Consider the following 20,839-nt stretch of genomic DNA (forward strand, 5'->3'; position numbering starts at 1 on the left):
ATCTCGATCACCTTCCCTTGCAAGGCCGGCAGCCACTTAGGAATCTGGGTCTGCAGGAACTGAATTGCATTGCTGCTTTCCGCGCCTTCAGGTAAACCCACCAATCTTAGATTATTTTGTCTGGCCTTGTCTTCGTAAAGCCAAAGCTTCTCCTGTAGCTCCTCCACACGCGACGTGCTGGCAATCGAATCCTTTTTAATATCGCGCACTGTGGATTGCATATAATCCAGTCTGTCGCCGACCGCTTTGACATCATTTTCCAGGGAGTTAAGACGTGTAGAAATCTTTGAAATTTCCTCCCGAACGATCGCAGACATACTTAGCTTTATAGCGCTCAGTTGTTGTTCGAGCATCTCGGCAATGGCGTCGTAAAGGCGTTCGTCATCTTTAGGTCGTTTTTTGGAGGGCGAGTGTAGCAATTCTCGTTTGGATGCCATCTCTGACGTCTCTTAACAAAAGCGAATACTTAAAACCTCAGTTTAAAGCTCAGTAGGAATATTTATAAAAGAAAAGGACATCTGAAGCAGAGCGCGTTTCACTAAGCAGCCATCACCGTCCGTTGCGCATGCCCTCAGTCGTGTTTTTCATAGTTACCAGTGCCGATGGAGTTTTTTAAAGCGTCATATTCTGCTGGAAACGTTTCATTTGAATGGTAATGTCCCATAAGCGGAGGTCTTGTGAGTAACTTCACAAGTCGGTCAAAGTCTACACCGGTGACAAGCTCATCTACTCCCAGAACCTGCTACTCTCTACCTACACGTTGTCAGCTGATGTTTCAAAACCTCAATACTCGCATACAGAACAGCCTCAGCGTCTGCACCTCTTATCGGCACTAGCTGCAAGTCTACACCCCCTCTGTCCAGAAGTGAGCACAGCCTCTTGGTACCATCCCAGCAAGCATTTTTTTGGGGTGTTTAAAGGTGCCAACTGACCATCAAAAGTAAAAATGACTCATTTTATCTCATCCCAACAGGGAAACCACCAACAATAAAGAATGAGTTACTATCTGGTGTCATGGCTTTGCAATTAAAACAAGTTTAGTTATAATGGAGGTCATTGGGGGCAAAAACAGCCACTTGAACAATATGAACAATACATAAGGGTTAAAAGTCTAATAGACGGCTTGGTTAAAACCAGGCTAAATCTAGGCTGTCAGTGAGTGTGCACCCCTAACCCCGCCTCTCACAGTGACCTCACTAGCTCCGCTGAGTGCTTTGTGTCTCAGATTGCATGCAAGTCTGCAGCCAGATACTGCTGGAAGCTAGTCATCAAATACACAGGAACGAATGACTACACGTGTCAATCTGTCTATTAAACTATCTAATCTGTCTAGTCAGTCTTTTATTATCTTTTATATGCAAAAATATTCATTCATAAAAACATATGTATATATGAACACTGGGTCAAATAGGGTCCGTGCATTTTAAATCTAATAACAAAATTAACCCAATGTTGGTTTTGTCCATATTTAAATGAACGTGTGTAAACGCACGCTTTGATCAAACCTTTTATTCCCCTTGATGATATTGTGCTTTTTTTTCCCCTCAATGCCCTCCAAAGTTTCAATGTTTGGCCGTGTCTGCCATATCTGTTTTGTTTAAAAAAAAAAAAGGAAAAAAAAGGAATGCATCGGTTCCTGCATGTAGAATTCAGAAATCTCATGGCATTGAAAGAAAACTGGCAGCAGTTGAGTGCCGAGGTCAAAGGTCAGATGAGCAGGCATCACACCTGATAAACACCTGGGGCAACTGTACAGTAAAAAAAAAACAAAAAAACAACAAGATTAAGAAATATTGCTTTAATTTGAGAGAGACAAAAAAAACTCTTCCGTGTTAAAATTTGATGTTCCTCCAGCGTTCTTACGTCAGTCTTTAATGTCAGGTGATCCTTCAAATGTCAGTGTAAATTGTTGAGTGTACCATTAGTGCTCAGTCGTGTTTTTCATAGTTACCAGTGCCGATGGAGTTTTTTTTTTAGAGCGTCATATTCTGCTGGAAAAGTTTCATTTTAATGGTAATATGCCATGAGCGGAGGTGTATGAGTAACTTCACAAGTTGACCATAGTCTAGACCGATGACATGCTCATCTACTCCCAGAACCTGGCAGAACGAAATGTTGCAGCTCGTCCGGTCTTCAATGATGAGCCCAAAAGAGGCCACTTCACAGAGCCGGCCCAAGGCTTAAGAGAACTGAGAGGCAGGACAAGATGGCGGGCTGGACTTGGTTAACTTTAGATTTTACACAAATCTCATTGTTTTGTTTTTCACCTAAAATAGTAATTAAAACATCCAAGATGTGTTTTGCCTCATCAAAATGTGGAATTTGATCAGCAAACTACTCATTCTAAGACAACTATGCCTTGGGCTAAATGACTTGGCTTCAAGTACGATGCCACACGATTCAGAAATGAAGGTACAGACTGCACAAACAGATAAACGACATGATGCATCTCATTTCACCACAACTAAAGGCAGCGACAAAAAAAAAGTCAAGCTCTCACGATGATGACATTTCTCATGCAACCCTTTAGCAAGCCTACATAGTATTTATGCCTAAAAGTCACTGCATGGGTAAATAAGAAACAAGCAACACACACACACACATATATATATATATATATCCATGGGCCACTGTAAAGTAATATGGTTCTGTCATAACGTTTTGAATGAAAATCTGCATTTGGATAAGACACCTTTAGTATAGTTTTGATTTTAAGGCATAATAAAGATCAAATGCAAGTACGAGTGGATTTACATTGAAAATTTCAAACGCATCAAGAAAACCATGTGCTAAGGAAATTTCAAACCATTTGGAACGCACAGAGACGAGCTTTTGTGCAAAAATGAACTTAAAGGTGCCTTTAAAAAAGTGTCAAAGTACTTTTGAAAACAAAAAAGCAAACCCCCAATAGGTGGCAGCAAGAGGCCGCTTTATTTGAGTAAAGCATTGAACGATTCATTCAGCCAAAGAAGCCAATAGGATGAACGGACAGTTGAATCAATCCCTGAATCATCGACTCACCCGAGTCTTCTTGGCGAAGGCCTGAATCGTTCGTGCAGGGAAACGTCGCTGTGTATTATTCAGAGATGGCCAACTGTTCTGCTGTTTATTTTATTATACTTATCGCAATGATTTTACTACTACTATCAATAAAATTAATATTAATAATGATAATATTGCCGGAAGTTGTACAGCGCATGCGTCACGTGTTCATCATCAGCATCCATGACAACCGTCCTGTGGGTGTTGTTTGAATCTCGCTGTGTCGATTGGCATCTGATCTCTGCGTCCTCCGTGACAATTTTTCCAGATTATCGATATTATTGATCGTTGGATACGTCGATTGATCGCCTGCTGTTCCCATCACTCAGGTTTGACCCTTTTTATTACGCTGTGCTTTGTGTTTGTGTTCAGTATGTCTTGTGTTCACTACAGGTTCCAGAGTCGACTCACCTACGACTCGCTCCAGTTTGAAGGCCTCAACATCAGCGCGGGGGAGCTGAAGCGGCAGATCATGAGGAGCAAGAGGCTGAAGTTCTGCCAGCTGAAGATCAGCAACGCCCAGACTGATGAAGGTGAGTTGAGGAAAAGACACTTCAACTGTTCTACGCTAACATTAGATGCGTTACATCAGACACTTCTGGAAGCTGTAAGGTGGTGCTGATGCTGACATGTAGGGATGTTTTGGCTGTTTTAAAAGGCTAATGGCTCTCAAAGTATACCGTGCTCCATAATTATGTGCTGATTCTGATTTTATTTTGCTGTCAGAATACACAGATGATGCTCTCATCCCTAAAAACACGTCGGTCATCATCAGACGGATCCCTGCGGCGGGACTGAAGTCCTCAAACAGAAGATTTGTTGGGTAAGTGCTGTGAAATGAGCACACGCGTCCTCTGTTAGATGTTATATGAAGACTCCTGGTCTGTCCCTGGTGTTTTAGTCACACAAGCTCCTTTGTTTTGCAGACATCAAGCTGGACGCTGGCGTGAACCTTCACCTAGAGCTGATCCTTCACTCCTCTCACTGGAGCAGTTGTTGAAGGTATTGAACAAATGAATAGCACAATAGCAAAACGCAATGTAAAGCACACAATATACGCACACGCACTCAGCTTCTTAGGGAGATTTGAGATTGTTTGAAGGGTTGAGGGTGAAAAAGATTCAAATGTGCAAATGCCTGTGAAACAGACTGAGAATCTGGCTGAGGCAAAGGCGTCAGAGGAGGACAAGCTGAAAGCGGTGATGTACCAGTCCAGCCTGTGCTACTACTCCAGCAGGTGAGCGTTCAGACACTGACAGGTTTGCTTTGTGAGAGATGTCTGAGCTGATTCTCATGGTTCTGATGTTCACTAGTGAGGCCATGAGGCTGCTTGGGATCCCGGGACACCACATTAGGCACTGCCCCACTAATGTGGTAACTGGGTTTTCCAAGCTCACGGTTGCTGTGAACTTGAGCTCTTGTCCTCATCAGTCAGATTGTTTGCTCAGAGTTTGACTGTCACTCCTCAATTCACAGGGCAGCCGCTCCGCGCCGCACAAGCGCATCCGGAAGAGCACAGGGATTCCCCGCAGCTTCCTGTTGGAGGTGGACGACCCAGACCGAAAGGGAGTCATGATAGACGGCAGCGGCCGATACGTCATTCCCATCATAGACGCGTGAGTAAACTGTACTTGGCATAGCCGCATGTTCTAGTGTTTGTCCAAATCTCACATGATGTCTGCTTGTGTGTGTTTGCGCTCGATCTGTTCAGTGAGGCCTATGCTGCTGAGAAGAGAAAGAGGCCGTCCTTCTCCTGCCAGACCGAGCCTTTGCCCTCCTCGTCCTCAGCAGGTGCGGCATCTTCGGTCCAGGACGCCGGAGGGAAACGGTCCCGCTCCCCATCTTCACCAGAGACGCGCGGCGACCAGAAGAGACCACGTCGCTGAGAGACCTTCATCCAAGAGACCTGGAGCCGACGTGTAAATATTGTACATAGTTTATTAATAAAAGATAATAAAGATTATAGCCGCATGAACTGTGTGGACTGGTTAACCTTCACTCCAGCAGTGCAACACACACACACACACACACACACACACGAATGAATTCATAAACACAATATCATGAAGTTTTGCTTTAATTTAGGAAAAGAGAAACTCTTCTGGGCTAAAATCTGATGGGTTTTTTTCAGCGTTCTTACTTCAGTCTTTAATGTCAGGTGATCTTTCAAATGTCAGTGTAAAGTGTTGAGTACACTATTAGTGCTCAGTCGTGTTTTTCATAGTTACCAGTGCCGATGGAGTTTTTTGAAGCGTCATATTCTGCTGGAAACGTTTCATTTGAATGGTAATGTCCCATAAGCGGAGGTCTTGTGAGTAACTTCACAAGTCGGTCAAAGTCTACACCGGTGACAAGCTCATCTACTCCCAGAACCTGCTACTCTCTACCTACACGTTGTCAGCTGATGTTTCAAAACCTCAACACTCGCATACAGAACAGCCTCAGCGTCTGCACCACTTATCGGCACTAGCTGCAAGTCTACACCCCCTCTGTCCAGAAGTGAGCACAGCCTCTTGGTACCATCCCAGCAAGCATTTTTTTGGGGTGTTTAAAGGTGCCAACTGACCATCAAAAGTAAAAATGACTCATTTTATCTCATCCCAACAGGGAAACCACCAACAATAAAGAATGAGTTACTATCTGGTGTCATGGCTTTGCAATTAAAACAAGTTTAGTTATAATGGAGGTCATTGGGGGCAAAAAACAGCCACTTGAACAATATGAACAATACATAAGGGTTAAAAGTCTAATAGACGGCTTGGTTAAAACCAGGCTAAATCTAGGCTGTCAGTGAGTGTGCACCCCTAACCCCGCCTCTCACAGTGACCTCACTAGCTCCGCTGAGTGCTTTGTGTCTCAGATTGCATGCAAGTCTGCAGCCAGATACTGCTGGAAGCTAGTCATCAAATACACAGGAACGAATGACTACACGTGTCAATCTGTCTATTAAACTATCTAATCTGTCTAGTCAGTCTTTTATTATCTTTTATATGCAAAAATATTCATTCATAAAAACATATGTATATATGAACACTGGGTCAAATAGGGTCCGTGCATTTTAAATCTAATAACAAAATTAACCCAATGTTGGTTTTGTCCATATTTAAATGAACGTGTGTAAACGCACGCTTTGATCAAACCTTTTATTCCCCTTGATGATATTGTGCTTTTTTTTCCCCTCAATGCCCTCCAAAGTTTCAATGTTTGGCCGTGTCTGCCATATCTGTTTTGTTTAAAAAAAAAAAAAAGGAATGCATCGGTTCCTGCATGTAGAATTCAGAAATCTCATGGCATTGAAAGAAAACTGGCAGCAGTTGAGTGCCGAGGTCAAAGGTCAGATGAGCAGGCATCACACCTGATAAACACCTGGGGCAACTGTACAGTAAAAAAAAAAAAAACAACAAGATTAAGAAATATTGCTTTAATTTGAGAGAGACAAAAAAAACTCTTCCGTGTTAAAATTTGATGTTCCTCCAGCGTTCTTACGTCAGTCTTTAATGTCAGGTGATCCTTCAAATGTCAGTGTAAATTGTTGAGTGTACCATTAGTGCTCAGTCGTGTTTTTCATAGTTACCAGTGCCGATGGAGTTTTTTTTTTTTAGAGCGTCATATTCTGCTGGAAAAGTTTCATTTTAATGGTAATATGCCATGAGCGGAGGTGTATGAGTAACTTCACAAGTTGACCATAGTCTAGAGCGATGACATGCTCATCTACTCCCAGAACCTGGCAGAACGAAATGTTGCAGCTCGTCCGGTCTTCAATGATGAGCCCAAAAGAGGCCACTTCACAGAGCCGGCCCAAGGCTTAAGAGAACTGAGAGGCAGGACAAGATGGCGGGCTGGACTTGGTTAACTTTAGATTTTACACAAATCTCATTGTTTTGTTTTTCACCTAAAATAGTAATTAAAACATCCAAGATGTGTTTTGCCTCATCAAAATGTGGAATTTGATCAGCAAACTACTCATTCTAAGACAACTATGCCTTGGGCTAAATGACTTGGCTTCAAGTACGATGCCACACGATTCAGAAATGAAGGTACAGACTGCACAAACAGATAAACGACATGATGCATCTCATTTCACCACAACTAAAGGCAGCGACAAAAAAAAAGTCAAGCTCTCACGATGATGACATTTCTCATGCAACCCTTTAGCAAGCCTACATAGTATTTATGCCTAAAAGTCACTGCATGGGTAAATAAGAAACAAGCAACACACACACACACATATATATATATATATATCCATGGGCCACTGTAAAGTAATATGGTTCTGTCATAACGTTTTGAATGAAAATCTGCATTTGGATAAGACACCTTTAGTATAGTTTTGATTTTAAGGCATAATAAAGATCAAATGCAAGTACGAGTGGATTTACATTGAAAATTTCAAACGCATCAAGAAAACCATGTGCTAAGGAAATTTCAAACCATTTGGAACGCACAGAGACGAGCTTTTGTGCAAAAATGAACTTAAAGGTGCCTTTAAAAAAGTGTCAAAGTACTTTTGAAAACAAAAAAGCAAACCCCCAATAGGTGGCAGCAAGAGGCCGCTTTATTTGAGTAAAGCATTGAACGATTCATTCAGCCAAAGAAGCCAATAGGATGAACGGACAGTTGAATCAATCCCTGAATCATCGACTCACCCGAGTCTTCTTGGCGAAGGCCTGAATCGTTCGTGCAGGGAAACGTCGCTGTGTATTATTCAGAGATGGCCAACTGTTCTGCTGTTTATTTTATTATACTTATCGCAATGATTTTACTACTACTATCAATAAAATTAATATTAATAATGATAATATTGCCGGAAGTTGTACAGCGCATGCGTCACGTGTTCATCATCAGCATCCATGACAACCGTCCTGTGGCTGTTGTTTGAATCTCGCTGTGTCGATTGGCATCTGATCTCTGCGTCCTCCGTGACAATTTTTCCAGATTATCGATATTATTGATCGTTGGATACGTCGATTGATCGCCTGCTGTTCCCATCACTCAGGTTTGACCCTTTTTATTACGCTGTGCTTTGTGTTTGTGTTCAGTATGTCTTGTGTTCACTACAGGTTCCAGAGTCGACTCACCTACGACTCGCTCCAGTTTGAAGGCCTCAACATCAGCGCGGGGGAGCTGAAGCGGCAGATCATGAGGAGCAAGAGGCTGAAGTTCTGCCAGCTGAAGATCAGCAACGCCCAGACTGATGAAGGTGAGTTGAGGAAAAGACACTTCAACTGTTCTACGCTAACATTAGATGCGTTACATCAGACACTTCTGGAAGCTGTAAGGTGGTGCTGATGCTGACATGTAGGGATGTTTTGGCTGTTTTAAAAGGCTAATGGCTCTCAAAGTATACCGTGCTCCATAATTATGTGCTGATTCTGATTTTATTTTGCTGTCAGAATACACAGATGATGCTCTCATCCCTAAAAACACGTCGGTCATCATCAGACGGATCCCTGCGGCGGGACTGAAGTCCTCAAACAGAAGATTTGTTGGGTGAGTGCTGTGAAATGAGCACACGCGTCCTCTGTTAGATGTTATATGAAGACTCCTGGTCTGTCCCTGGTGTTTTAGTCACACAAGCTCCTTTGTTTTGCAGACATCAAGCTGGACGCTGGCGTGAACCTTCACCTAGAGCTGATCCTTCACTCCTCTCACTGGAGCAGTTGTTGAAGGTATTGAACAAATGAATAGCACAATAGCAATGTAAAGCACACAATATACGCACACGCACTCAGCTTCTTAGGGAGATTTGAGATTGTTTGAAGGGTTGAGGGTGAAAAAGATTCAAATGTGCAAATGCCTGTGAAACAGACTGAGAATCTGGCTGAGGCAAAGGCGTCAGAGGAGGACAAGCTGAAAGCGGTGATGTACCAGTCCAGCCTGTGCTACTACTCCAGCAGGTGAGCGTTCAGACACTGACAGGTTTGCTTTGTGAGAGATGTCTGAGCTGATTCTCATGGTTCTGATGTTCACTAGTGAGGCCATGAGGCTGCTTGGGATCCCGGGACACCACATTAGGCACTGCCCCACTAATGTGGTAACTGGGTTTTCCAAGCTCACGGTTGCTGTGAACTTGAGCTCTTGTCCTCATCAGTCAGATTGTTTGCTCAGAGTTTGACTGTCACTCCTCAATTCACAGGGCAGCCGCTCCGCGCCGCACAAGCGCATCCGGAAGAGCACAGGGATTCCCCGCAGCTTCCTGTTGGAGGTGGACGACCCAGACCGAAAGGGAGTCATGATAGACGGCAGCGGCCGATACGTCATTCCCATCATAGACGCGTGAGTAAACTGTACTTGGCATAGCCGCATGTTCTAGTGTTTGTCCAAATCTCACATGATGTCTGCTTGTGTGTGTTTGCGCTCGATCTGTTCAGTGAGGCCTATGCTGCTGAGAAGAGAAAGAGGCCGTCCTTCTCCTGCCAGACCGAGCCTTTGCCCTCCTCGTCCTCAGCAGGTGCGGCATCTTCGGTCCGGGACGCCGGAGGGAAACGGTCCCGCTCCCCATCTTCACCAGAGACGCGCGGCGACCAGAAGAGACCACGTCGCTGAGAGACCTTCATCCAAGAGACCTGGAGCCGACGTGTAAATATTGTACATAGTTTATTAATAAAAGATAATAAAGATTATAGCCGCATGAACTGTGTGGACTGGTTAACCTTCACTCCAGCAGTGCAACACACACATACACACACACACACACACACACACACGAATGAATTCATAAACACAATATCATGAAGTTTTGCTTTAATTTAGGAAAAGAGAAACTCTTCTGGGCTAAAATCTGATGGGTTTTTTTCAGCGTTCTTACTTCAGTCTTTAATGTCAGGTGATCCTTCAAATGTCAGTGTAAAGTGTTGAGTACACTATTAGTGCTCAGTCGTGTTTTTCATAGTTACCAGTGCCGATGGAGTTTTTTGAAGCGTCATATTCTGCTGGAAACGTTTCATTTGAATGGTAATGTCCCATAAGCGGAGGTCTTGTGAGTAACTTCACAAGTCGGTCAAAGTCTACACCGGTGACAAGCTCATCTACTCCCAGAACCTGCTACTCTCTACCTACACGTTGTCAGCTGATGTTTCAAAACCTCAACACTCGCATACAGAACAGCCTCAGCGTCTGCACCACTTATCGGCACTAGCTGCAAGTCTACACCCCCTCTGTCCAGAAGTGAGCACAGCCTCTTGGTACCATCCCAGCAAGCATTTTTTTGGGGTGTTTAAAGGTGCCAACTGACCATCAAAAGTAAAAATGACTCATTTTATCTCATCCCAACAGGGAAACCACCAACAATAAAGAATGAGTTACTATCTGGTGTCATGGCTTTGCAATTAAAACAAGTTTAGTTATAATGGAGGTCATTGGGGGCAAAAAACAGCCACTTGAACAATATGAACAATACATAAGGGTTAAAAGTCTAATAGACGGCTTGGTTAAAACCAGGCTAAATCTAGGCTGTCAGTGAGTGTGCACCCCTAACCCCGCCTCTCACAGTGACCTCACTAGCTCCGCTGAGTGCTTTGTGTCTCAGATTGCATGCAAGTCTGCAGCCAGATACTGCTGGAAGCTAGTCATCAAATACACAGGAACGAATGACTACACGTGTCAATCTGTCTATTAAACTATCTAATCTGTCTAGTCAGTCTTTTATTATCTTTTATATGCAAAAATATTCATTCATAAAAACATATGTATATATGAACACTGGGTCAAATAGGGTCCGTGCATTTTAAATCTAATAACAAAATTAACCCAATGTTGGTTTTGTCCATATTTAAATGAACGTGTGTAAACGCACGCTTTGATCAAACCTTTTATTCCCCTTGATGATATTGTGCTTTTTTTTCCCCTCAATGCCCTCCAAAGTTTCAATGTTTGGCCGTGTCTGCCATATCTGTTTTGTTTAAAAAAAAAAAAGGAAAAAAAAGGAATGCATCGGTTCCTGCATGTAGAATTCAGAAATCTCATGGCATTGAAAGAAAACTGGCAGCAGTTGAGTGCCGAGGTCAAAGGTCAGATGAGCAGGCATCACACCTGATAAACACCTGGGGCAACTGTACAGTAAAAAAAAAACAAAAAAACAACAAGATTAAGAAATATTGCTTTAATTTGAGAGAGACAAAAAAAACTCTTCCGTGTTAAAATTTGATGTTCCTCCAGCGTTCTTACGTCAGTCTTTAATGTCAGGTGATCCTTCAAATGTCAGTGTAAATTGTTGAGTGTACCATTAGTGCTCAGTCGTGTTTTTCATAGTTACCAGTGCCGATGGAGTTTTTTTTTTAGAGCGTCATATTCTGCTGGAAAAGTTTCATTTTAATGGTAATATGCCATGAGCGGAGGTGTATGAGTAACTTCACAAGTTGACCATAGTCTAGACCGATGACATGCTCATCTACTCCCAGAACCTGGCAGAACGAAATGTTGCAGCTCGTCCGGTCTTCAATGATGAGCCCAAAAGAGGCCACTTCACAGAGCCGGCCCAAGGCTTAAGAGAACTGAGAGGCAGGACAAGATGGCGGGCTGGACTTGGTTAACTTTAGATTTTACACAAATCTCATTGTTTTGTTTTTCACCTAAAATAGTAATTAAAACATCCAAGATGTGTTTTGCCTCATCAAAATGTGGAATTTGATCAGCAAACTACTCATTCTAAGACAACTATGCCTTGGGCTAAATGACTTGGCTTCAAGTACGATGCCACACGATTCAGAAATGAAGGTACAGACTGCACAAACAGATAAACGACATGATGCATCTCATTTCACCACAACTAAAGGCAGCGACAAAAAAAAAGTCAAGCTCTCACGATGATGACATTTCTCATGCAACCCTTTAGCAAGCCTACATAGTATTTATGCCTAAAAGTCACTGCATGGGTAAATAAGAAACAAGCAACACACACACACACATATATATATATATATATCCATGGGCCACTGTAAAGTAATATGGTTCTGTCATAACGTTTTGAATGAAAATCTGCATTTGGATAAGACACCTTTAGTATAGTTTTGATTTTAAGGCATAATAAAGATCAAATGCAAGTACGAGTGGATTTACATTGAAAATTTCAAACGCATCAAGAAAACCATGTGCTAAGGAAATTTCAAACCATTTGGAACGCACAGAGACGAGCTTTTGTGCAAAAATGAACTTAAAGGTGCCTTTAAAAAAGTGTCAAAGTACTTTTGAAAACAAAAAAGCAAACCCCCAATAGGTGGCAGCAAGAGGCCGCTTTATTTGAGTAAAGCATTGAACGATTCATTCAGCCAAAGAAGCCAATAGGATGAACGGACAGTTGAATCAATCCCTGAATCATCGACTCACCCGAGTCTTCTTGGCGAAGGCCTGAATCGTTCGTGCAGGGAAACGTCGCTGTGTATTATTCAGAGATGGCCAACTGTTCTGCTGTTTATTTTATTATACTTATCGCAATGATTTTACTACTACTATCAATAAAATTAATATTAATAATGATAATATTGCCGGAAGTTGTACAGCGCATGCGTCACGTGTTCATCATCAGCATCCATGACAACCGTCCTGTGGGTGTTGTTTGAATCTCGCTGTGTCGATTGGCATCTGATCTCTGCGTCCTCCGTGACAATTTTTCCAGATTATCGATATTATTGATCGTTGGATACGTCGATTGATCGCCTGCTGTTCCCATCACTCAGGTTTGACCCTTTTTATTACGCTGTGCTTTGTGTTTGTGTTCAGTATGTCTTGTGTTCACTACAGGTTCCAGAGTCGACTCACCTACGACTCGCTCCAGTTTGAAGGCCTCAACATCAGCGCGGGGGAGCTGAAGCGGCAGATCATGAGGAGCAAGAGGCTGAAGTTCTGCCAGCTGAAGATCAGCAACGCCCAGACTGATGAAGGTGAGTTGAGGAAAAGACACTTCAACTGTTCTACGCTAACATTAGATGCGTTACATCAGACACTTCTGGAAGCTGTAAGGTGGTGCTGATGCTGACATGTAGGGATGTTTTGGCTGTTTTAAAAGGCTAATGGCTCTCAAAGTATACCGTGCTCCATAATTATGTGCTGATTCTGATTTTATTTTGCTGTCAGAATACACAGATGATGCTCTCATCCCTAAAAACACGTCGGTCATCATCAGACGGATCCCTGCGGCGGGACTGAAGTCCTCAAACAGAAGATTTGTTGGGTAAGTGCTGTGAAATGAGCACACGCGTCCTCTGTTAGATGTTATATGAAGACTCCTGGTCTGTCCCTGGTGTTTTAGTCACACAAGCTCCTTTGTTTTGCAGACATCAAGCTGGACGCTGGCGTGAACCTTCACCTAGAGCTGATCCTTCACTCCTCTCACTGGAGCAGTTGTTGAAGGTATTGAACAAATGAATAGCACAATAGCAAAACGCAATGTAAAGCACACAATATACGCACACGCACTCAGCTTCTTAGGGAGATTTGAGATTGTTTGAAGGGTTGAGGGTGAAAAAGATTCAAATGTGCAAATGCCTGTGAAACAGACTGAGAATCTGGCTGAGGCAAAGGCGTCAGAGGAGGACAAGCTGAAAGCGGTGATGTACCAGTCCAGCCTGTGCTACTACTCCAGCAGGTGAGCGTTCAGACACTGACAGGTTTGCTTTGTGAGAGATGTCTGAGCTGATTCTCATGGTTCTGATGTTCACTAGTGAGGCCATGAGGCTGCTTGGGATCCCGGGACACCACATTAGGCACTGCCCCACTAATGTGGTAACTGGGTTTTCCAAGCTCACGGTTGCTGTGAACTTGAGCTCTTGTCCTCATCAGTCAGATTGTTTGCTCAGAGTTTGACTGTCACTCCTCAATTCACAGGGCAGCCGCTCCGCGCCGCACAAGCGCATCCGGAAGAGCACAGGGATTCCCCGCAGCTTCCTGTTGGAGGTGGACGACCCAGACCGAAAGGGAGTCATGATAGACGGCAGCGGCCGATACGTCATTCCCATCATAGACGCGTGAGTAAACTGTACTTGGCATAGCCGCATGTTCTAGTGTTTGTCCAAATCTCACATGATGTCTGCTTGTGTGTGTTTGCGCTCGATCTGTTCAGTGAGGCCTATGCTGCTGAGAAGAGAAAGAGGCCGTCCTTCTCCTGCCAGACCGAGCCTTTGCCCTCCTCGTCCTCAGCAGGTGCGGCATCTTCGGTCCAGGACGCCGGAGGGAAACGGTCCCGCTCCCCATCTTCACCAGAGACGCGCGGCGACCAGAAGAGACCACGTCGCTGAGAGACCTTCATCCAAGAGACCTGGAGCCGACGTGTAAATATTGTACATAGTTTATTAATAAAAGATAATAAAGATTATAGCCGCATGAACTGTGTGGACTGGTTAACCTTCACTCCAGCAGTGCAACACACACACACACACACACACACACACGAATGAATTCATAAACACAATATCATGAAGTTTTGCTTTAATTTAGGAAAAGAGAAACTCTTCTGGGCTAAAATCTGATGGGTTTTTTTCAGCGTTCTTACTTCAGTCTTTAATGTCAGGTGATCTTTCAAATGTCAGTGTAAAGTGTTGAGTACACTATTAGTGCTCAGTCGTGTTTTTCATAGTTACCAGTGCCGATGGAGTTTTTTGAAGCGTCATATTCTGCTGGAAACGTTTCATTTGAATGGTAATGTCCCATAAGCGGAGGTCTTGTGAGTAACTTCACAAGTCGGTCAAAGTCTACACCGGTGACAAGCTCATCTACTCCCAGAACCTGCTACTCTCTACCTACACGTTGTCAGCTGATGTTTCAAAACCTCAACACTCGCATACAGAACAGCCTCAGCGTCTGCACCACTTATCGGCACTAGCTGCAAGTCTACACCCCCTCTGTCCAGAAGTGAGCACAGCCTCTTGGTACCATCCCAGCAAGCATTTTTTTGGGGTGTTTAAAGGTGCCAACTGACCATCAAAAGTAAAAATGACTCATTTTATCTCATCCCAACAGGGAAACCACCAACAATAAAGAATGAGTTACTATCTGGTGTCATGGCTTTGCAATTAAAACAAGTTTAGTTATAATGGAGGTCATTGGGGGCAAAAAACAGCCACTTGAACAATATGAACAATACATAAGGGTTAAAAGTCTAATAGACGGCTTGGTTAAAACCAGGCTAAATCTAGGCTGTCAGTGAGTGTGCACCCCTAACCCCGCCTCTCACAGTGACCTCACTAGCTCCGCTGAGTGCTTTGTGTCTCAGATTGCATGCAAGTCTGCAGCCAGATACTGCTGGAAGCTAGTCATCAAATACACAGGAACGAATGACTACACGTGTCAATCTGTCTATTAAACTATCTAATCTGTCTAGTCAGTCTTTTATTATCTTTTATATGCAAAAATATTCATTCATAAAAACATATGTATATATGAACACTGGGTCAAATAGGGTCCGTGCATTTTAAATCTAATAACAAAATTAACCCAATGTTGGTTTTGTCCATATTTAAATGAACGTGTGTAAACGCACGCTTTGATCAAACCTTTTATTCCCCTTGATGATATTGTGCTTTTTTTTCCCCTCAATGCCCTCCAAAGTTTCAATGTTTGGCCGTGTCTGCCATATCTGTTTTGTTTAAAAAAAAAAAAAAGGAATGCATCGGTTCCTGCATGTAGAATTCAGAAATCTCATGGCATTGAAAGAAAACTGGCAGCAGTTGAGTGCCGAGGTCAAAGGTCAGATGAGCAGGCATCACACCTGATAAACACCTGGGGCAACTGTACAGTAAAAAAAAAAAAAACAACAAGATTAAGAAATATTGCTTTAATTTGAGAGAGACAAAAAAAACTCTTCCGTGTTAAAATTTGATGTTCCTCCAGCGTTCTTACGTCAGTCTTTAATGTCAGGTGATCCTTCAAATGTCAGTGTAAATTGTTGAGTGTACCATTAGTGCTCAGTCGTGTTTTTCATAGTTACCAGTGCCGATGGAGTTTTTTTTTTTTAGAGCGTCATATTCTGCTGGAAAAGTTTCATTTTAATGGTAATATGCCATGAGCGGAGGTGTATGAGTAACTTCACAAGTTGACCATAGTCTAGAGCGATGACATGCTCATCTACTCCCAGAACCTGGCAGAACGAAATGTTGCAGCTCGTCCGGTCTTCAATGATGAGCCCAAAAGAGGCCACTTCACAGAGCCGGCCCAAGGCTTAAGAGAACTGAGAGGCAGGACAAGATGGCGGGCTGGACTTGGTTAACTTTAGATTTTACACAAATCTCATTGTTTTGTTTTTCACCTAAAATAGTAATTAAAACATCCAAGATGTGTTTTGCCTCATCAAAATGTGGAATTTGATCAGCAAACTACTCATTCTAAGACAACTATGCCTTGGGCTAAATGACTTGGCTTCAAGTACGATGCCACACGATTCAGAAATGAAGGTACAGACTGCACAAACAGATAAACGACATGATGCATCTCATTTCACCACAACTAAAGGCAGCGACAAAAAAAAAGTCAAGCTCTCACGATGATGACATTTCTCATGCAACCCTTTAGCAAGCCTACATAGTATTTATGCCTAAAAGTCACTGCATGGGTAAATAAGAAACAAGCAACACACACACACACATATATATATATATATATCCATGGGCCACTGTAAAGTAATATGGTTCTGTCATAACGTTTTGAATGAAAATCTGCATTTGGATAAGACACCTTTAGTATAGTTTTGATTTTAAGGCATAATAAAGATCAAATGCAAGTACGAGTGGATTTACATTGAAAATTTCAAACGCATCAAGAAAACCATGTGCTAAGGAAATTTCAAACCATTTGGAACGCACAGAGACGAGCTTTTGTGCAAAAATGAACTTAAAGGTGCCTTTAAAAAAGTGTCAAAGTACTTTTGAAAACAAAAAAGCAAACCCCCAATAGGTGGCAGCAAGAGGCCGCTTTATTTGAGTAAAGCATTGAACGATTCATTCAGCCAAAGAAGCCAATAGGATGAACGGACAGTTGAATCAATCCCTGAATCATCGACTCACCCGAGTCTTCTTGGCGAAGGCCTGAATCGTTCGTGCAGGGAAACGTCGCTGTGTATTATTCAGAGATGGCCAACTGTTCTGCTGTTTATTTTATTATACTTATCGCAATGATTTTACTACTACTATCAATAAAATTAATATTAATAATGATAATATTGCCGGAAGTTGTACAGCGCATGCGTCACGTGTTCATCATCAGCATCCATGACAACCGTCCTGTGGCTGTTGTTTGAATCTCGCTGTGTCGATTGGCATCTGATCTCTGCGTCCTCCGTGACAATTTTTCCAGATTATCGATATTATTGATCGTTGGATACGTCGATTGATCGCCTGCTGTTCCCATCACTCAGGTTTGACCCTTTTTATTACGCTGTGCTTTGTGTTTGTGTTCAGTATGTCTTGTGTTCACTACAGGTTCCAGAGTCGACTCACCTACGACTCGCTCCAGTTTGAAGGCCTCAACATCAGCGCGGGGGAGCTGAAGCGGCAGATCATGAGGAGCAAGAGGCTGAAGTTCTGCCAGCTGAAGATCAGCAACGCCCAGACTGATGAAGGTGAGTTGAGGAAAAGACACTTCAACTGTTCTACGCTAACATTAGATGCGTTACATCAGACACTTCTGGAAGCTGTAAGGTGGTGCTGATGCTGACATGTAGGGATGTTTTGGCTGTTTTAAAAGGCTAATGGCTCTCAAAGTATACCGTGCTCCATAATTATGTGCTGATTCTGATTTTATTTTGCTGTCAGAATACACAGATGATGCTCTCATCCCTAAAAACACGTCGGTCATCATCAGACGGATCCCTGCGGCGGGACTGAAGTCCTCAAACAGAAGATTTGTTGGGTGAGTGCTGTGAAATGAGCACACGCGTCCTCTGTTAGATGTTATATGAAGACTCCTGGTCTGTCCCTGGTGTTTTAGTCACACAAGCTCCTTTGTTTTGCAGACATCAAGCTGGACGCTGGCGTGAACCTTCACCTAGAGCTGATCCTTCACTCCTCTCACTGGAGCAGTTGTTGAAGGTATTGAACAAATGAATAGCACAATAGCAATGTAAAGCACACAATATACGCACACGCACTCAGCTTCTTAGGGAGATTTGAGATTGTTTGAAGGGTTGAGGGTGAAAAAGATTCAAATGTGCAAATGCCTGTGAAACAGACTGAGAATCTGGCTGAGGCAAAGGCGTCAGAGGAGGACAAGCTGAAAGCGGTGATGTACCAGTCCAGCCTGTGCTACTACTCCAGCAGGTGAGCGTTCAGACACTGACAGGTTTGCTTTGTGAGAGATGTCTGAGCTGATTCTCATGGTTCTGATGTTCACTAGTGAGGCCATGAGGCTGCTTGGGATCCCGGGACACCACATTAGGCACTGCCCCACTAATGTGGTAACTGGGTTTTCCAAGCTCACGGTTGCTGTGAACTTGAGCTCTTGTCCTCATCAGTCAGATTGTTTGCTCAGAGTTTGACTGTCACTCCTCAATTCACAGGGCAGCCGCTCCGCGCCGCACAAGCGCATCCGGAAGAGCACAGGGATTCCCCGCAGCTTCCTGTTGGAGGTGGACGACCCAGACCGAAAGGGAGTCATGATAGACGGCAGCGGCCGATACGTCATTCCCATCATAGACGCGTGAGTAAACTGTACTTGGCATAGCCGCATGTTCTAGTGTTTGTCCAAATCTCACATGATGTCTGCTTGTGTGTGTTTGCGCTCGATCTGTTCAGTGAGGCCTATGCTGCTGAGAAGAGAAAGAGGCCGTCCTTCTCCTGCCAGACCGAGCCTTTGCCCTCCTCGTCCTCAGCAGGTGCGGCATCTTCGGTCCGGGACGCCGGAGGGAAACGGTCCCGCTCCCCATCTTCACCAGAGACGCGCGGCGACCAGAAGAGACCACGTCGCTGAGAGACCTTCATCCAAGAGACCTGGAGCCGACGTGTAAATATTGTACATAGTTTATTAATAAAAGATAATAAAGATTATAGCCGCATGAACTGTGTGGACTGGTTAACCTTCACTCCAGCAGTGCAACACACACATACACACACACACACACACACACACACGAATGAATTCATAAACACAATATCATGAAGTTTTGCTTTAATTTAGGAAAAGAGAAACTCTTCTGGGCTAAAATCTGATGGGTTTTTTTCAGCGTTCTTACTTCAGTCTTTAATGTCAGGTGATCCTTCAAATGTCAGTGTAAAGTGTTGAGTACACTATTAGTGCTCAGTCGTGTTTTTCATAGTTACCAGTGCCGATGGAGTTTTTTGAAGCGTCATATTCTGCTGGAAACGTTTCATTTGAATGGTAATGTCCCATAAGCGGAGGTCTTGTGAGTAACTTCACAAGTCGGTCAAAGTCTACACCGGTGACAAGCTCATCTACTCCCAGAACCTGCTACTCTCTACCTACACGTTGTCAGCTGATGTTTCAAAACCTCAACACTCGCATACAGAACAGCCTCAGCGTCTGCACCACTTATCGGCACTAGCTGCAAGTCTACACCCCCTCTGTCCAGAAGTGAGCACAGCCTCTTGGTACCATCCCAGCAAGCATTTTTTTGGGGTGTTTAAAGGTGCCAACTGACCATCAAAAGTAAAAATGACTCATTTTATCTCATCCCAACAGGGAAACCACCAACAATAAAGAATGAGTTACTATCTGGTGTCATGGCTTTGCAATTAAAACAAGTTTAGTTATAATGGAGGTCATTGGGGGCAAAAAACAGCCACTTGAACAATATGAACAATACATAAGGGTTAAAAGTCTAATAGACGGCTTGGTTAAAACCAGGCTAAATCTAGGCTGTCAGTGAGTGTGCACCCCTAACCCCGCCTCTCACAGTGACCTCACTAGCTCCGCTGAGTGCTTTGTGTCTCAGATTGCATGCAAGTCTGCAGCCAGATACTGCTGGAAGCTAGTCATCAAATACACAGGAACGAATGACTACACGTGTCAATCTGTCTATTAAACTATCTAATCTGTCTAGTCAGTCTTTTATTATCTTTTATATGCAAAAATATTCATTCATAAAAACATATGTATATATGAACACTGGGTCAAATAGGGTCCGTGCATTTTAAATCTAATAACAAAATTAACCCAATGTTGGTTTTGTCCATATTTAAATGAACGTGTGTAAACGCACGCTTTGATCAAACCTTTTATTCCCCTTGATGATATTGTGCTTTTTTTTCCCCTCAATGCCCTCCAAAGTTTCAATGTTTGGCCGTGTCTGCCATATCTGTTTTGTTTAAAAAAAAAAAAAGGAATGCATCGGTTCCTGCATGTAGAATTCAGAAATCTCATGGCATTGAAAGAAAACTGGCAGCAGTTGAGTGCCGAGGTCAAAGGTCAGATGAGCAGGCATCACACCTGATAAACACCTGGGGCAACTGTACAGTAAAAAAAAAAAAAAAACAACAAGATTAAGAAATATTGCTTTAATTTGAGAGAGACAAAAAAAACTCTTCCGTGTTAAAATTTGATGTTCCTCCAGCGTTCTTACGTCAGTCTTTAATGTCAGGTGATCCTTCAAATGTCAGTGTAAATTGTTGAGTGTACCATTAGTGCTCAGTCGTGTTTTTCATAGTTACCAGTGCCGATGGAGTTTTTTTTTTTTAGAGCGTCATATTCTGCTGGAAAAGTTTCATTTTAATGGTAATATGCCATGAGCGGAGGTGTATGAGTAACTTCACAAGTTGACCATAGTCTAGAGCGATGACATGCTCATCTACTCCCAGAACCTGGCAGAACGAAATGTTGCAGCTCGTCCGGTCTTCAATGATGAGCCCAAAAGAGGCCA

At 43.1% G+C, this 20,839-nt stretch overlaps 5 protein-coding genes across 9 annotated transcripts in view; all 5 read left to right on the plus strand.

The window, feature by feature from the left end:
- LOC141375737 (E3 ubiquitin-protein ligase RBBP6-like) overlaps positions 1-20,839 on the plus strand; it is a 307,115-nt gene that overhangs the window by 278,293 nt on the left and 7,983 nt on the right. The gene's annotated exons all lie outside the window — the stretch shown is intronic.
- On the plus strand, positions 1,118-6,270 carry LOC141375710 (E3 ubiquitin-protein ligase RBBP6-like). 2 transcript variants are annotated; one of them, XM_073910609.1, is made up of 7 exons: positions 1,867-3,575; positions 3,769-3,865; positions 3,969-4,044; positions 4,191-4,279; positions 4,356-4,416; positions 4,519-4,658; positions 4,754-6,270. In XM_073910609.1, the coding sequence occupies exons 1-7, from the start codon at positions 3,416-3,418 to the stop codon at positions 4,926-4,928; spliced, it is 798 nt and encodes a 265-aa protein (XP_073766710.1). In that variant the 5' UTR covers positions 1,867-3,415; the 3' UTR covers positions 4,929-6,270. The 2 variants fall into 2 exon arrangements, with proteins under 2 accessions (XP_073766711.1, XP_073766710.1); XM_073910610.1 differs by lacking the exon at positions 4,356-4,416 and having other exon boundaries at positions 1,118-3,575; positions 4,754-6,229.
- LOC141375686 (E3 ubiquitin-protein ligase RBBP6-like) lies at positions 5,825-11,096 on the plus strand. Of its 2 annotated transcripts, XM_073910544.1 has the most exons (7): positions 6,649-8,242; positions 8,436-8,532; positions 8,636-8,711; positions 8,851-8,939; positions 9,016-9,076; positions 9,179-9,318; positions 9,414-11,096. In XM_073910544.1, the coding sequence occupies exons 1-7, from the start codon at positions 8,083-8,085 to the stop codon at positions 9,586-9,588; spliced, it is 798 nt and encodes a 265-aa protein (XP_073766645.1). In that variant the 5' UTR covers positions 6,649-8,082; the 3' UTR covers positions 9,589-11,096. The 2 variants fall into 2 exon arrangements, with proteins under 2 accessions (XP_073766646.1, XP_073766645.1); XM_073910545.1 differs by lacking the exon at positions 9,016-9,076 and having other exon boundaries at positions 5,825-8,242; positions 9,414-10,944.
- LOC141375709 (E3 ubiquitin-protein ligase RBBP6-like) lies at positions 10,463-15,615 on the plus strand. Of its 2 annotated transcripts, XM_073910607.1 has the most exons (7): positions 11,212-12,920; positions 13,114-13,210; positions 13,314-13,389; positions 13,536-13,624; positions 13,701-13,761; positions 13,864-14,003; positions 14,099-15,615. In XM_073910607.1, exons 1-7 carry the CDS (start codon positions 12,761-12,763, stop codon positions 14,271-14,273), a joined length of 798 nt encoding a protein of 265 aa, XP_073766708.1. In that variant the 5' UTR covers positions 11,212-12,760; the 3' UTR covers positions 14,274-15,615. The 2 variants fall into 2 exon arrangements, with proteins under 2 accessions (XP_073766709.1, XP_073766708.1); XM_073910608.1 differs by lacking the exon at positions 13,701-13,761 and having other exon boundaries at positions 10,463-12,920; positions 14,099-15,574.
- On the plus strand, positions 15,170-20,432 carry LOC141375685 (E3 ubiquitin-protein ligase RBBP6-like). 2 transcript variants are annotated; one of them, XM_073910541.1, is made up of 7 exons: positions 15,994-17,587; positions 17,781-17,877; positions 17,981-18,056; positions 18,196-18,284; positions 18,361-18,421; positions 18,524-18,663; positions 18,759-20,432. In XM_073910541.1, the coding sequence occupies exons 1-7, from the start codon at positions 17,428-17,430 to the stop codon at positions 18,931-18,933; spliced, it is 798 nt and encodes a 265-aa protein (XP_073766642.1). In that variant the 5' UTR covers positions 15,994-17,427; the 3' UTR covers positions 18,934-20,432. The 2 variants fall into 2 exon arrangements, with proteins under 2 accessions (XP_073766644.1, XP_073766642.1); XM_073910543.1 differs by lacking the exon at positions 18,361-18,421 and having other exon boundaries at positions 15,170-17,587; positions 18,759-20,289.

This window comes from Danio rerio, chromosome 8, assembly GCF_049306965.1.
Source record: "Danio rerio strain Tuebingen ecotype United States chromosome 8, GRCz12tu, whole genome shotgun sequence".
In the NCBI taxonomy this organism is placed as follows: domain Eukaryota; kingdom Metazoa; phylum Chordata; class Actinopteri; order Cypriniformes; family Danionidae; genus Danio; species Danio rerio.

What these genes read in the sequence shown, in the direction of transcription:
- LOC141375710 (XM_073910609.1), top strand. Translation starts at nt 3,416, where the DNA reads ATGTCTTGTGTTCACTACAGGTTCCAGAGTCGACTCACCTACGACTCG. An exon ending in CACTGGAGCAGTTGTTGAAG is followed by an intron (nt 4,045 to 4,190) that starts GTATTGAACAAA and finishes CCTGTGAAACAG; the next exon opens with ACTGAGAATCTGGCTGAGGC. An exon ending in CTGTGCTACTACTCCAGCAG is followed by an intron (nt 4,280 to 4,355) that starts GTGAGCGTTCAG and finishes GATGTTCACTAG; the next exon opens with TGAGGCCATGAGGCTGCTTG.
- LOC141375686 (XM_073910544.1), top strand. Translation starts at nt 8,083, where the DNA reads ATGTCTTGTGTTCACTACAGGTTCCAGAGTCGACTCACCTACGACTCG. An exon ending in CTGTGCTACTACTCCAGCAG is followed by an intron (nt 8,940 to 9,015) that starts GTGAGCGTTCAG and finishes GATGTTCACTAG; the next exon opens with TGAGGCCATGAGGCTGCTTG. An exon ending in GTCATTCCCATCATAGACGC is followed by an intron (nt 9,319 to 9,413) that starts GTGAGTAAACTG and finishes CGATCTGTTCAG; the next exon opens with TGAGGCCTATGCTGCTGAGA.
- LOC141375709 (XM_073910607.1), top strand. Translation starts at nt 12,761, where the DNA reads ATGTCTTGTGTTCACTACAGGTTCCAGAGTCGACTCACCTACGACTCG. An exon ending in CACTGGAGCAGTTGTTGAAG is followed by an intron (nt 13,390 to 13,535) that starts GTATTGAACAAA and finishes CCTGTGAAACAG; the next exon opens with ACTGAGAATCTGGCTGAGGC. An exon ending in GGCACTGCCCCACTAATGTG is followed by an intron (nt 13,762 to 13,863) that starts GTAACTGGGTTT and finishes CTCAATTCACAG; the next exon opens with GGCAGCCGCTCCGCGCCGCA.
- LOC141375685 (XM_073910541.1), top strand. Translation starts at nt 17,428, where the DNA reads ATGTCTTGTGTTCACTACAGGTTCCAGAGTCGACTCACCTACGACTCG. An exon ending in CACTGGAGCAGTTGTTGAAG is followed by an intron (nt 18,057 to 18,195) that starts GTATTGAACAAA and finishes CCTGTGAAACAG; the next exon opens with ACTGAGAATCTGGCTGAGGC. An exon ending in GGCACTGCCCCACTAATGTG is followed by an intron (nt 18,422 to 18,523) that starts GTAACTGGGTTT and finishes CTCAATTCACAG; the next exon opens with GGCAGCCGCTCCGCGCCGCA.